This window comes from Psammomys obesus, unplaced genomic scaffold, assembly GCF_907164565.1.
Source record: "Psammomys obesus unplaced genomic scaffold, mPsaObe1.curated_primary_1811, whole genome shotgun sequence".
In the NCBI taxonomy this organism is placed as follows: Eukaryota; Metazoa; Chordata; class Mammalia; order Rodentia; family Muridae; genus Psammomys; species Psammomys obesus.
In genome coordinates, this window is record NW_026585895.1 from 52,810,683 (window position 1) to 52,823,838 (window position 13,156).

Consider the following 13,156-nt stretch of genomic DNA (forward strand, 5'->3'; position numbering starts at 1 on the left):
CACACACACACACACAAATAAATAAGTGCAATACAAAACAGGCCTATAATCAGGAAGCAAAGGTGGTCATGGAATGACCAGAAGCATCTCTGCCCCTGGAACTCCAAGTTATTACATTTTGAGAAAAGTGGGTCAGTCTGTGGTTAATGTCTTAGGTCTGAGTCACCAAACAATGGTAACATTTACCACTGATGTGGGGTCATTTCTGAAGTTGGGAATATTCCAGAAAAAATAAAATGAGTATGTTCATAAGGAGCTGAGGGGCTGGTGGCTGAGACTATGTGCCGTGGGTGACAGAAAGGAACCTGGGCCTGCAGTATGCACCCAAGGATGTGCCTCATCTCCATCTTTCATTCCATCACTCCCTTCCCAGAGCCAGAAGAGGTGGCCACAAACCATGAATGGCCAGGTCTGTTCGCACTTCCTGACCCCAGAGCCTCCTCACAGCAGGGGGCAGCTGCCACAGAAGTGGCATGGGGGTGTTTTGTCCACACTGCACAGGAACAGAGCTTGGGGCCTGGGGAGAAGTGGGCAGTCACAAACGGACACTGCTTACCATGTTTATCCCATCTTGAAGACCCCGTGTGGTCCTCGTGGGAGGACAGGGCAGATGACTTCAACGGCTGCTGATATCAGTTTCTAACCACATCAAGAACCCCAGCGAGCACAACAGTGATCATGGGGCTTATCTGCACTTCACGTGCGTGTGGAAGCTTATCTGTGCCTCATGTGACTGTATTTATCTCACAAGCATCTGCTGTAGCTACAATCATGTTCATCTGCTCAAGAGCGTGGAAACTGAGGCCCAGGCCATTGAGTACACAGCTGGGAAGGATTGTAGCCAGGATGGGCATGTAGGCTGCCTCACCCAAGCCACTTGTTCTTTCCACCCCACCACACCAAGTCTGCAGGCAGGCCGTGCCCCAGAGTGGCTGCAGTCTGGCCTGTGAGAATGGCCGGCAGCTCTATCCATGGCATCCTAGCATATCCAAGAGCTGGGCCAGAATTACCACAAGCATCTAGCAAAGTGCTGACAGCAGATGCGCCGAGTCCATGGGAACAAACAACTAGATGGGGAGCGCAGGTGTCACGTGACAATGCTCTCCTCATCAAACTGAAAGGACCTGTAGATCAGCCCACCCTGCGGCAGGACCCGGGACCTGTGGTCACCAGGAGCTCCGAGGGTTCCAGGGCCGAGAGCCTCTCCTCGCCTCCCATCCTGAAGAGTACAGAAGCTTTTCAGGACAGCTGTGGAAACACACACACACATATGTGTGTGCTTTCATAGTCCCACACATATGTGCAGTTGCACACACAGTTGTTCTATACATAAAGCACATACAGAAACGTGGGTCCCACATGGGCAAGCACATTACACACACACAGTCATGAAAACTACCCTGGAATTGACCTGTCCGGTGCCTTCACACACACTCCTCAGCTGACTACAATGCCACCATAAGGGGACTGGGCAGGGTGCCACCTGCAGATGAGAACCAGGGCAGGAAGACAAGAGCTGCGTGGCACCTCCTTGCACACAGGCTTCTAGAATCTTGGTGTCCAGAGAGGATTTAGGGAACACTGCCCTTTTCTTTTTTCAAATTCCTACAGAGCACAGGAGATGGCCCTACATCCCAGCACCTAAGAGACTTTGGCAGAGCCACCCAGGCAGTCTCAGGCCCCTCAGAGTGACAGGAGCTAGTCTTCCCATTTTGTAGGAATGGAAACTGAGGCACAGAGACTCAACCTAGCTGACCTTCAACCTCAGAGACAGAGACAGGACATGCTAGCTTCTCAGCTGTGAACATCCTCTGGAGTTGCAGCAAGCTCACCAAGGCATGCCCCCCACAGATCATCAGGGGTTCCCACGGGCAAAGGCAAAGCCCATGGCCTGTCCTGCTAGCAGAGTGCTAGGTCCTGCCTCCCATCCTGAAGGGAATAGGGATGACAGAGAGAGTTACCTACTTGTTCTCTGTCAGTGGCATTTTTGTTCTCCTGGTATAGGATCACCAAGGCAGACAAGAACTGGGGACCTGCCAACCCACTGATGAGGGGCTTTCTAGCCAAGGGAGACAGCCCAGGGTGAACTCTCTGAGATAAATTTGGAATATTCAGCCAGGAAGGAGGAGCAAAAGCAAGATTAAAACCAGAGGAAAGAGAACACTGTGGGGGAGGGTAATGAAAAGGAAAAGTTATCAAGCCACCAGAGACCCCCATGGAGATATCCTCCAAAGCTATTTCTCAAGACCCAGGATACCTGAGGTGGCCTAAGAACGAGAAGAAAGATGTCTGATGCAAGAAAGGAACTAGGAACCCCCTTCACCACCAGCTCCAGCACCCCCAGGCCAAGTGCAAGCTAAAAGCCTGTGGTACTTGAAGATTCTTCTGACTGTGAAGAACCTAGGTGATCCAAAAGAGTTGGGGAGTCCCTGCAGAAGGCCAGGGACCTCCAAAAGGAGACAGAAAGAAAGGGGAAAGGAAAGAGGGTGGAGGGAAGAAGGATGAAAGGGAGGAAAGACAAGGGCAGAGAGAAGACAGAGGGAAAGGTGTGGGAAGAGGCAGAAGAAGGAAAGGGCACTGGCTGAAGGAACACCCTGTCTGTCCCACAGAGCCCTGCCTGGACATGGCCTCCGAGCTGGGATTGTAGGTCAGGATACCGGCTCTCCCGGGAGAAAGCTAAGAAATGGATGTAAAATCAAAAAACAGAATGCTTGGGCTGGGGCCTGGCAAGAGGGTAGCCATTCACTCAGGGCTTTGGCCTGGGGAGTCAGAGGCTCTGCTCTTCTGCTGCTGAGACAGGTACCAGCAAACTAGCCATCAGTATTAGCTGTTCCCAGAGCCATTGATGGGCAGACTGAATAACCCCACACTACAGCAAACGGTGTCCTGAGTGGAGGAGATAATGCTTCTCTGGCCCACCAGGCACCACTCACCATCCCTGCTGGGTGTGTGGGGACCAGGTTAGATCCTGATAGTCCCTACTCTACTCAACAACTGTAACCCTGTACAGACTGACCCAGTGAGGGAATAAAGAAGGAGAAAGAGGCTTCCAGCCAGAGGCAGGGGCAGGCAGCGGGCATCAGCTGGCCTCGGCTAAGGGTGTGGCTATGAGGAGCATCCAGAAATATCTACAGGGTGGGGTGGAGAGGCAGTCTCCTGGCCAGCACCACAAGGCCAACCCCCAAGACATCATCATCAGAGAAGAGGCTGTGAGCTAGCCCCAGGAGGGGACTCTGCCACCACAGCTGGGTAGTCACAGCTGGAAAGGGTCCACAGCTCCAACCCTGTCACCAGAGAAATACACCCTGACAGGCACAGAGGGCTGCTACAGGAAGTTGGGTTCCCCTACCAACTGGACTTTGTAGAGAAAATGAAGGAGGGATAGAGGGAGGAGAGGGGAGGAGAGGGGAGGAGAGGGGAGGAGAGGGGAGGGAAGGCCCAAGGATGTCCCTGTAGCCAGCTCACTGAGTCACAGGAAATTTAACCATTCAATATCTGTCAAGTCTCACAAAAACTTGGCCGGCTTTCCCTGCAAATTATTGCAAAAAGCAGTCATGTGATTTGAGCCCACCAATAGCACATGGAGGAGATGACCTCAATTTCCAAATATTGGGGTCACGTTTCATTTCCCACCCCCCCCATGTTAAGACTTTTAGCAGCTCCCAGTGCAATCTGACTTCTCTCTCACTCCTTCACACAATTGGCCAAGAAAGCAGCAGAAGAACTGTGCTCACGGAAAACTCGGAAAACATCTGGCAGAGGAAGAGCAGAGCAGAGCAGGGTCGGTTTGCACTTTCTCCTGGCTTGCCAGAATCAAAAGGGGACTGCTGCCCCTCTGGCCATGCACTGAGAATGACTTCAAAGTGGGTCCCACCACCGGATGGGGGAAAAGCCTCCTGAAGCCCACCCAGAAAAGTGGTTTCTTTACTTGCTTCTAAGAGTCTATTTTACCCAAAGCAAGATGTCTAACACCATAGCCAGGATCCTGGCAGCCCCTTCCAAGTGGCCGCACCCTCAACAGCAAGGGGAAGAAGGGCTGAAGGGTGAAAAAGCATAGTGATGGGGTGAAGCAGAGAGGTGGATGGCCACGGAGCAGGGCAAGGCTGGTGCAAACTGTTGATGCCAGGAACGCTCTACCTATGCTAGCGGTAACCCCAGTTTCCCTGGTGAGGATTGCTCTGAAGGATTCCCTCCTAAGATTCTAGGGAAACTCCACCAAATGGACTGGACAGGACTAAGTACCCAGGGGGAGCATGTGGGGGTTGGGGGGTAAGGGAGAGACTGACCCCATCTTCTCTCTCCTCCACACTTTCTGAGGGCCTCCATCATTCCTTACTTCTAACTAAACCCTGCAAAATCCAGGTCGGTTGGTCCAAGTCCCAGTAGAGTGAGCATCATCCCATGCTCTCCTTCTGTCCCCTGAGGCCCAGAGACCCTCCCATTCCTACTCTTATTTATTCTGTACCCACTGGACACTAACGGTGCCAGGAAACAGGAGAAGAATATTGTAATTGGCCATGGAGCGTGGAAAATGATTCTCCCGCTAGTCCTGGAAGCACCAGCTAAGAAGAGCCCTGTCACTGGCCAAGGGCTGACCATCTCATGTCGGCTGCAGCCACCCGCTGTTCTGCTGCCTGAACTCTTTGTAACAGCCTTCACCTCCCCTATCAGTGCATGCCTGGATGCCTTCCCACCATGGGCTATGGTGCTTAGCGATCTGGGAAGATTTATCCCACAGCTAACTAACAAAAGTGATGCTGAGAATAGCATTCCTGCCCAGACCTGAGCCTGGGAGTGCTGTAATGAAGACAGGGACAATCACTGCCTCCCCGCTTCTTCCCATTGGATCAGGGCTCCCTCGAAGGACCCATCCTGGCAGGAGGAGCTTCACATCTGCAGATCATCTGAGGCCCTCTCCTGGCCCGGTCTGCCCTTCAGCCCATTTTTGGGCAGTAAGCCCAAGAAAACTACCTCTAAGGGGTTAGGAGGTTCGGGGTTAGGGTTGGCCTACTATCTCCCAGGTCTCCCCAGTGCCCCCTGAAGACTTGGTGGAGACTGGAGGGAACCCTGTCCCCTGGGAAAGCAGAGAGTCAGCCCAGACAACCGGGCAAGCTGGAGGGTGTGTACCGAGGGAAGTCCAAAGCTGGGGATTCAAACTTTGGGATCCCCTCCACCCCAAGGAGTCCCCGAGGAATTTAATGGCCTTAACTCTAGGGGGCGGCCCTTCCCAGCTTTCAGAAGAGAAGTTCCTGCTGAAGGGCTGCGTGGGATGCAGCGGGTCGCCTGTGATGTGGGACAGGGAATGTGAGGCTTGGGGACAAAAGTGTGACCAACTCTGCTCACATCTAACACGAGGCAGACTCTTCCTTGACTCGAGCGACAGCCCCACCCAGCTGGCCCGTTTGAGGAGGGGGCGGTACACCGCGGGGATGGAGTTGGCCAGGCTCCCTCTCCCGGGCCCCCAACGAATGGTATTCGTTGTCTTGCCCGGTGCATTCCACAGGCCAAGGGGGAAAGTTCTGCAAGACACGGAGGAGGCGGGCGGCGAAGGCGCCTGAGATGACAGCGGCGCGGCGGTTCCGCGCGCATCTTGCAGTCCCCAAGGCCCGGTCCCCCGGCCCGGGAGCGCTCTTACCTGCGCGGCTCGGAGGCGGCGCCCACAGCAGCAGCAGGAGTAGGAGCAGCGGCGGGGACAGCAGCGGGGCGCCTGGGCGCGCAGCTTTCCAGCGGGTGTGTACGTCCATGCCGGCGGGGTGCGCGAGCCAGGGAGCGGGGGGCGCACGCGATGCACGGGGACCAAAGACACGGCTCAGGTGGAAGACGCAGAGGGGAGCGCGACAACTTCAGGGAGTCATAGGAAGCTCGGCGCCCGCCCGATCTTCCCCGCGGCGGTGGCTGTCCTGGAAGGGGCGGCAGGCGCGCTAGCCCACGGCGCGGGGATCCGCTATGGCCCGGGACGGCCGGGACCCCCTCGCTGGCTGCTCGCGCGCTCCCTGTCCTTCTCCTTCTAGTCCCGTGGCCTCCTCGCCGCTGCGGCCCCGCGACCCGCTCCCCGTGGGCGCTCCGCTGGAGTGAGGTCCTGAGCCAGCCGCGGGGACGAGGAGTGCAGACCTCGCCTTCGGCTCCGAGCACTTTTTCCCCCCTCTCCCTCCCTCCCTTACTGCTGGCAGACAACGCGGAGGCTGTCGATCCCCAACGCCCGCAGCAAATCAGAGCCTGGCGCCCGGCTCGGCAAGGCCGGCCCCCACCTCCCACTGGGCGCCGCGGGCGAGGGGGTGGGAACAGCGGGCGAGTCGCGGCGAGGAAGGGGCTGGCCCGGGGCGGGAGCGGACGTGGGACGGGGGCGGCACCCCCGTTTTTTCTCCCGGCTCTGGGCGGCGGCCTCCGGAACCCGATGGCCCACTCTGGTCCTCGATTCTTCCCGCCTCAGGTACCCCGACCTGGCCAGACTCCAAGAACCAGCGTTGAGGAAACCCCCGCCCCGAAGTCCGATCGCTTGAATTCAAAAGAGAGAGAGTTCGCACTACCACGCGGAACTTTCTCTTTAAGGAGGAGTTCCGAGAGCTCCTCTTCTGGGCGGAGACTCAACTTGCAATTCAGCCAGAAGGGGCTCCCTAGACTGGCCGGTCAACCCAGCCCCGAGGACCCGCCTTCCGTCTCTCCCCTAACTAGATTGTCAAGGATGCCCAGAAGGGCCTCAAGTGAACTGGGGTAACCAAGTTATTAATCAGGTGAAGAGTATGCTCAAATCCCACCCCACCCTCGTCCTACTGTCCCTGGTGGCCCAGCCACTTGGAAGGAAAAGGAAGCCAAGGGAGAAGCCCCCTTCCAGAACAGACCGCTGGGGAAGGGAAAGGGGCTTCCAGCTCCCCAGCCACCGCAGAGGGAGAGATGTTCTCTCAGACTTCTCCTGACCCAGGAGTTCCTGCTAAAGTTTGACTCACTGCCCTGCCCTTCTCCAAGGGCTTCAGGGTTTGTTTAGAAAGAATCAGAGTGAATTCAGAAGCCTTTCAGACTCAGAGCCATTGCCGCCTTTGAACACATTGCAGCTGGAGGATTTTGGAGTGATGGGAACCTGACTGGGACTCCTCTCTCCTGTGAGATCTTCAGATCCCTGTGAGATTCCCTAAATGTCCTTACTTCTCATCATTCTCCAAGTAGGAGGGCAGAGACAGTCAGAGGGCAGAGACAGAGGGTAGAGGCAGGCCGAGGACAGAAGCAAGGGCCAGAGACAAATCAGAGGGCAGAGGCAGAGGGCAGAGACAGTCAGAGGGCAGAGACAGAGGGCAGAGGCCGTCAGAGGGCAGAGGCAGCCAGAGGAGTTGCTGGGATAAGCTGTGCTCTTGTCTTGAATCTGGATGTTGGTGGCTAGTACGGACTCAAGTCAAGCTTTGCTTCAGTGTGGGACATACCCTATAAGGGACTTCACACGGTGCACAGAACAGACGAGGAGGGCTGGTAATGTAGCTCAGGGCCTGCGCAAGAAGGCCCTACATTCCATCTGCAGCACAGGGAGGGGAGAGGGAAAAACAAGCATGAGCGCACAAGCAAGCAGACAGATACAGGCATGGAACAGTAAATGTTGAAAGTCCACTTGTAAAGTTTGTTAGGAAGTATTCATGTAATTGTATGAGTTGTATAAATGACAGTGACATGTGTGTGGATATATACACGTGTGCGGGCCTGTATATGTGTGCATATGCTGTGTATCCTATGTGCATGTTGTGTGGAATGTGTGCATACATTTGTGTGTGTACATAGATGAGGTGTGAGTGCATTATGTATAAAGTATACACATGCATGTGTGTAACAGGTGAGTGCCTGTGTGTGAGGCATGTGCGTGTGTTCACATGTGTGTTACATGTGCTGTGTACATGCATGTGTGCTTGTCTGGGTGTTGATTAATCTGGGACTTCTGATCCTCTCTGTCCCATTCACCTCACTGAATGAAAGTTTCCCTTTGGCACTCCATCAGCCCCTGCCACAACCCTTTGATCTGGAGTGGCCCCACACCTACCTGCAAGAAAACCAGCCTCTCCCTGTGGACAAGGAGTGCAGACAGAGGTCAGCAGCCTGGTTATCAGCAGGCAGTGTGGCCTTTCCAGTTCCATCCTGGAGAATGGCTCACTTTCCTCCAGGCACATTGTGGGTGGTGCCATCCCTGGGCTGGTGGTCCTGGGTTCTATAAGAAGGCGGGATGAGCAAGCCATGGGCAAGCAGCGTGCCTCCATGGCCTCTGCATCAGCTCCTGCCTCCAGGATCCTGACTTCCTTTGATGGTGAACAGTGTTACGGAACTGAAAGCCAAATAAACCTTTTCCTTTCATTTGCTTTGGTCAAGGTGTTTTGTCACAGCAATAGAAACCCTAAGACACACATTTTATCCTGAGGAGGAAGCCACACAGTGACAGGCAATGCAAAGTTTTTAATGGAGTCCAAGCCTGGATTTGGGAAAAATGAGTTCCTATCTCACTAGGAAACTCAGAGAAAGTTCTCCCAAGTGGGTGCCTTGGTGTAGGCCCAGGGTAGGAGAGTGTGCTACCATTCCATTAGTGAGCTCCCTGGGGTGTGAAAAGCTCAGTCATCCATGAGGCTTTCACCAAGCTCAGCTGACACCTCCCCATCTCCAACCTGCATCAAGCCCACATAACAAGAAAGACCATCACTCTTTCCATCTATATATGAGGAAGATGCAAGTCAGAGGGGGTAGGGGGTTCCCAGAACACCAAATCAACAACTCACTATAACAAAGGCAGCTCACAAAGTGCAGGCTTCTTATCTTTTCATGCTACACAGACCCAAAACACCTGCCTCCTGCAGGCGCATCCTAGACATCCTGCTCAGGCATGGACAGACTCATACCCAGAGTCTTCCCGTACCCATTGGCATCTTGTTATAATGGAGAGTCCTTCTCTACTTTATAGTCTGTTTGCCAGCATGATTCTAGGCTCTAGGGAGTCTTCAGGAAGGAAGCTGCCTGTGGGCCCCATCTACACCAGCCTGCAATGTTGCCCCAGGACTCATGGTCATAGGAGTGGTCCTGGGCTTGCATCTTTCTCTTGCCATCTTGCCTGGCCCTATGCATCTGCTAATAGCATCCCAAAGCAGAATGGTTGACCTGAATCCAGTGTCCCCTGCATGTCCCAGCCAACCATACATGCCATTACCCTCTGTTGTAGAAAACAGTCTTCTGAGCAAAACAGCTGCCATTATCGTCAGGTCAGCTGTGCCCGCTTGCAGGAGTCTGTTCTGATTAGGCTTTTGGACTGTTGCTATGCTCTTATAGAAGGAGGGGGTAGGAAATGTCATGGGATCTTTGCCTGAGACTCCAGGGGAAGGAGAAGCAAAGAGGAAGCTCTGAGGGGTGGTGGATGCTTCCCTTCTCCGAGCATACGGACTATCCCAGGGAACTACTGCCCTCAGGCACATCACAGGCACAGCTCTGATGGCCCTACCACAGGGCACAGGTCTCTGTGGCTCTGCAGTAGATGCAGAAATTCCTGGCTAATCTGTGGCTCCGTGCTATGGCTGGAGATAGCCACGCCATCATGGATGCCTTGTGTTTGCCCACAGAAGCGCTCCATCTGTACGTCCTTCAGCTGACAGAGGCCAGGCCAGGCCACAGCTGCACATGCCACTAACTGAAAGACCTGGGCATCTAAGCTCCCTCTCTGAGAGGCTTGTCACCTGTGAACCAGGGTGATGAAGCTGACTCTGGGATTCCTAGAGGCTCAGGTGAGAAGGTAGGTGGTAGATTTGGGACAGAGGGGCAGGGTAGCTCTGGATTTTCCCTCTGTACCCAGGCACTCCCTGCACCAAGCTGTTTCCATGTCCTGTCCACAACTGGCTTCTTTAGTCTAGGCTGGCTAGCCTTTCCCCACCAGTGCCAAACAAGCCTTTAGAAATGATGGGATTTCCAGGCAAAACAGCTCAGGAGACACTAGACTGACTTTTGGCATGAGAAGCAGGTTTGCAGGGAATCAGACGACAGCGTCCTGAGATGCGTTTTCCAGACAGTGGCAGCTGGCGTACAGATCATCTCCTGTAGACTGTTTCACAGAGCGGGCTTGAGACTACAGGCCAAGGAAAATGTCCGTTGGAGAAATTCCTGTTTTGTCTCTTTAAGAACTGTCTGCAGAGGTGGAGATAGTGGCCCTACTGCAGAGGACTGTCCCTAGGATCAGTGAAGTCACCTAAAATCACCTAAATTCCTGCTTGTCTGATGACCATCCCACACAAGGGTCTGATCTCATCAGCTCTGGCACACAAAGCTGAATGGGCGCGTGGCCAGGGTTGTAGGCAGCCCATGCAGAGCCAGCCTGGTCCTGTGGGAAGTCTGGGGATGTAGAGAGTCCTAAGAGCAGGAGGCCTTCTCGTACCTGCATCCAGAAAAAGATTGCTGGCTCCTTTAAACAGCCACATTGAGGAAGGTGCACTGATTAGTTCTTGTCACCTTGACACAAACGACAGTCATCTAGGAGAAGGAAACCTCAGTTGAAGCGTTTCCTCCATCAGAGTGCCTTGTGGGCACACCTGTGTGCCATTTTCTAGACTGTTGATTGGTGTTCAAGGGTGGTGCCATCCCTGGGCAGGTAGTCCTGGGAGATATAAAAAGGATAGGTGACTATGAGACTGGGAGTAAGCCAATCATCAGTGTTCCCCCACGGTCTCTGCCTCAGGCCCTGCCTTCAGGTTTGAGTCCCTCAGTGGACTGTGGTTGGGCTTGTAAGCCAAATAAACCCTTTCATCCCTAAGTTGTTTTTGGTCATGGCATTTGTCACAGCAACTGAGAAGCAAAATATAAAAGAAATAAAGGAGAACTGACTAGGCGTTGGAAGGCAGGTCAAGAATGGCAGCAATGTCCTGGAACTCCAGGGAGCAAGGGCTGCAGGACCCACAGGTAATGCACAATGTCTCCTCAGACGCTGTCCATTACAGCATGCCATCAGCCAAGAATCATGTAGCCCTTTACTCCTATGTGGGACCTGCCCCCTTTGCAAAGCAGAGACCACAGATGTAGGAACCAGGACCCAAGAGAATCAGCATGGAAGAAGGGTGGGGTTCTGCCATCTCTGCTACTCTCCCCACTAGCACTTCCATATGCACCTTCCTGTACACAGCGACTGATGATTCCCCAGTTCAGCCCTACTAGTTGAGTATTCCCTGTGAGAGATTCAAAGGCAACTACTACTATTTCAAAGATGGCCAAGCTGGGGCCTTGTGAGAGCCAGCTGATCTTGGACAGCACTGTGTACCTGCCCAGGTCTATGATAACACCTATTGTAGCTAATGGCCGGGCTTTGTGTTCTTCTCTCCCAGCAGCCACTACTATGTGCACACATCCCAAGGATGCCTCAAAGCTCAGCTCTAGGCAAGCCTCTCAAAAATGTCTTGTCTTCAAATCCTGGAATTCTTCTGAGCAGGGTACCAAGAGGTGTCATGGATTTCTGGTCCTACCTATCTTCCCACCATCTGATGTTTGCTGATGTCACCTTATAAGGGTCCTCAAAGTACAGTGAGCTCTCCCAGAGCTGGGATGCATCTTACATGATTCTTGGTTCTGAAGTCAACTGAAAAATAGGCAGGTGATGCTGTACCAAAGCCTATGGTGATCTCATTTGAATCCAGTATGTTCTTCACCCTGGGCCTTGGGGTAACCGGACCAGGCAAGCACCCAGATAGGGTGGATGCTCCCCCACTCACTGGCAGAAGCAGCCAGCTTTGCTCTCAGAAGTTCTAGTCCAGTGGCAGCACTGAGGCATCATGGGCTGCCACCCAGACAAATCTGGAACTAAAAGCAACAAAACCCACCCTCTCCAGCCCAGAGAGTGCAGGTCAAGATTGGTGTGTGTCAGTACTATCTGCCTTCCAGAGGCACTTGGAGGGCCTTCTATACCTCCTCTGACCCTGCTGGCAACAGGTTTCTCTGACAGTGTGCCAAAGTCCATCTTGATCTCCACACCATTTTGTCTGCTTTGTAATTAACCTAGGTCTCGCTAGCAAGGACATTTGTGACAGACATGTGCAGCCTAAGATGCTCCTCCCACCATCTCAAGGTCTTTAACTGAATTGCATCTGCATAACCCATGTGCAAATTAAGTCCCATTCACAGCATCTGGGCTTCAATGCAAACACAGAGTTCGGTACCACTGGTAAACCCATTACAGCACCAGACACAGTAAGACAGGCATCTGTGCCCCAAGCCCTCTAGGCCATCCATTACCTTTGGGCTCCACAGCTGTGTCCTGAAACAAAGGGCAGATAGGGGCTGCAGTGCAGCTGGCTGCCAGGGCAGACACCACCCAGCTTCCTGTGCCCTGAGAGCCTGTTCCCAGCAGGAGGGCTCAGCTGGCAAAGGGACTGGCCACTGGGCTGAAAGCAGTGTGCAGTGGCACGGCCTGCCAAACTCCAACTGGGACTGTTGGTTTTTCCAGAAGGCTGTAACTTTATTTGTTTTCATTTTGAGTATTAAACCAATGTTTTTAATGGAAATATCTGCCCTCTTAGACTTTCTTCCATAAGAGGAAATTTAAAAGGGGGGATCTAGCCTTTAAAACCAAACTCTCAACCTAGAGTGTCACACAGAAGCTGAATTCACTTGTTCCTCAAAGTCATTAAGCTTGATTTATAGAGAGGAGGATGTATGGAATCAGGAGATGATGGCAGAGCGAGGCAGGATGAAAAGGGGAGGATGGTGATGTTGGTGGTAATTCAGCACAAGCTACCTACCCCTTAGAATGTAGTGTGAAAGTACATGTGTTTAGGTGCACATGCTTGTGAATGATGAGTGTATATGCGAAGACCAGAAGTCAACCTTGGTGTCGTTCTTTAGGAGACAATCACCTTGTTTTGCCTTTTCAGTGCCTGTGGAGACCAAACGAGGGCACCAGGAGCCCTAGATGGGAAGACAGTGCCCCATGTGCCATCCTATGTGAGTGCAGGAAACCGAACTCCACAAAGGTGGTATGTGCTCTTAGCCACTGAGCAATCCTCCAGCTCCATACCCAGCCATTGTTGGTGTGTTTTAAAGACTAAAGCTCATGGCCCCATACTTACAGGCAAGCGCTTTGCTGATTGAAATATCTACTCAATCCCAGTTACCCCGTTTGATCCTCATGTGAACCATAGCAAAAGAGCATTTGCAACCTTCACGTGAC

General features: G+C 53.3%; 1 protein-coding gene across 2 annotated transcripts in view; it reads right to left on the reverse strand.

The window, feature by feature from the left end:
• Nucleotides 1-6,079, reverse strand: part of Col5a1 (collagen type V alpha 1 chain) — a 151,356-nt gene extending 145,277 nt beyond the window's left edge. For both annotated transcript variants that reach the window (XM_055600207.1, XM_055600206.1), the window contains exon 1: nucleotides 5,636-6,079. In XM_055600207.1, the coding sequence (XP_055456182.1) occupies nucleotides 5,636-5,744 (109 nt within the window). In that variant the 5' untranslated portion in view covers nucleotides 5,745-6,079. The remainder of the gene's footprint in view (nucleotides 1-5,635) is intronic.
• Between the last annotated feature and the right edge of the window lie 7,077 nt (nucleotides 6,080-13,156).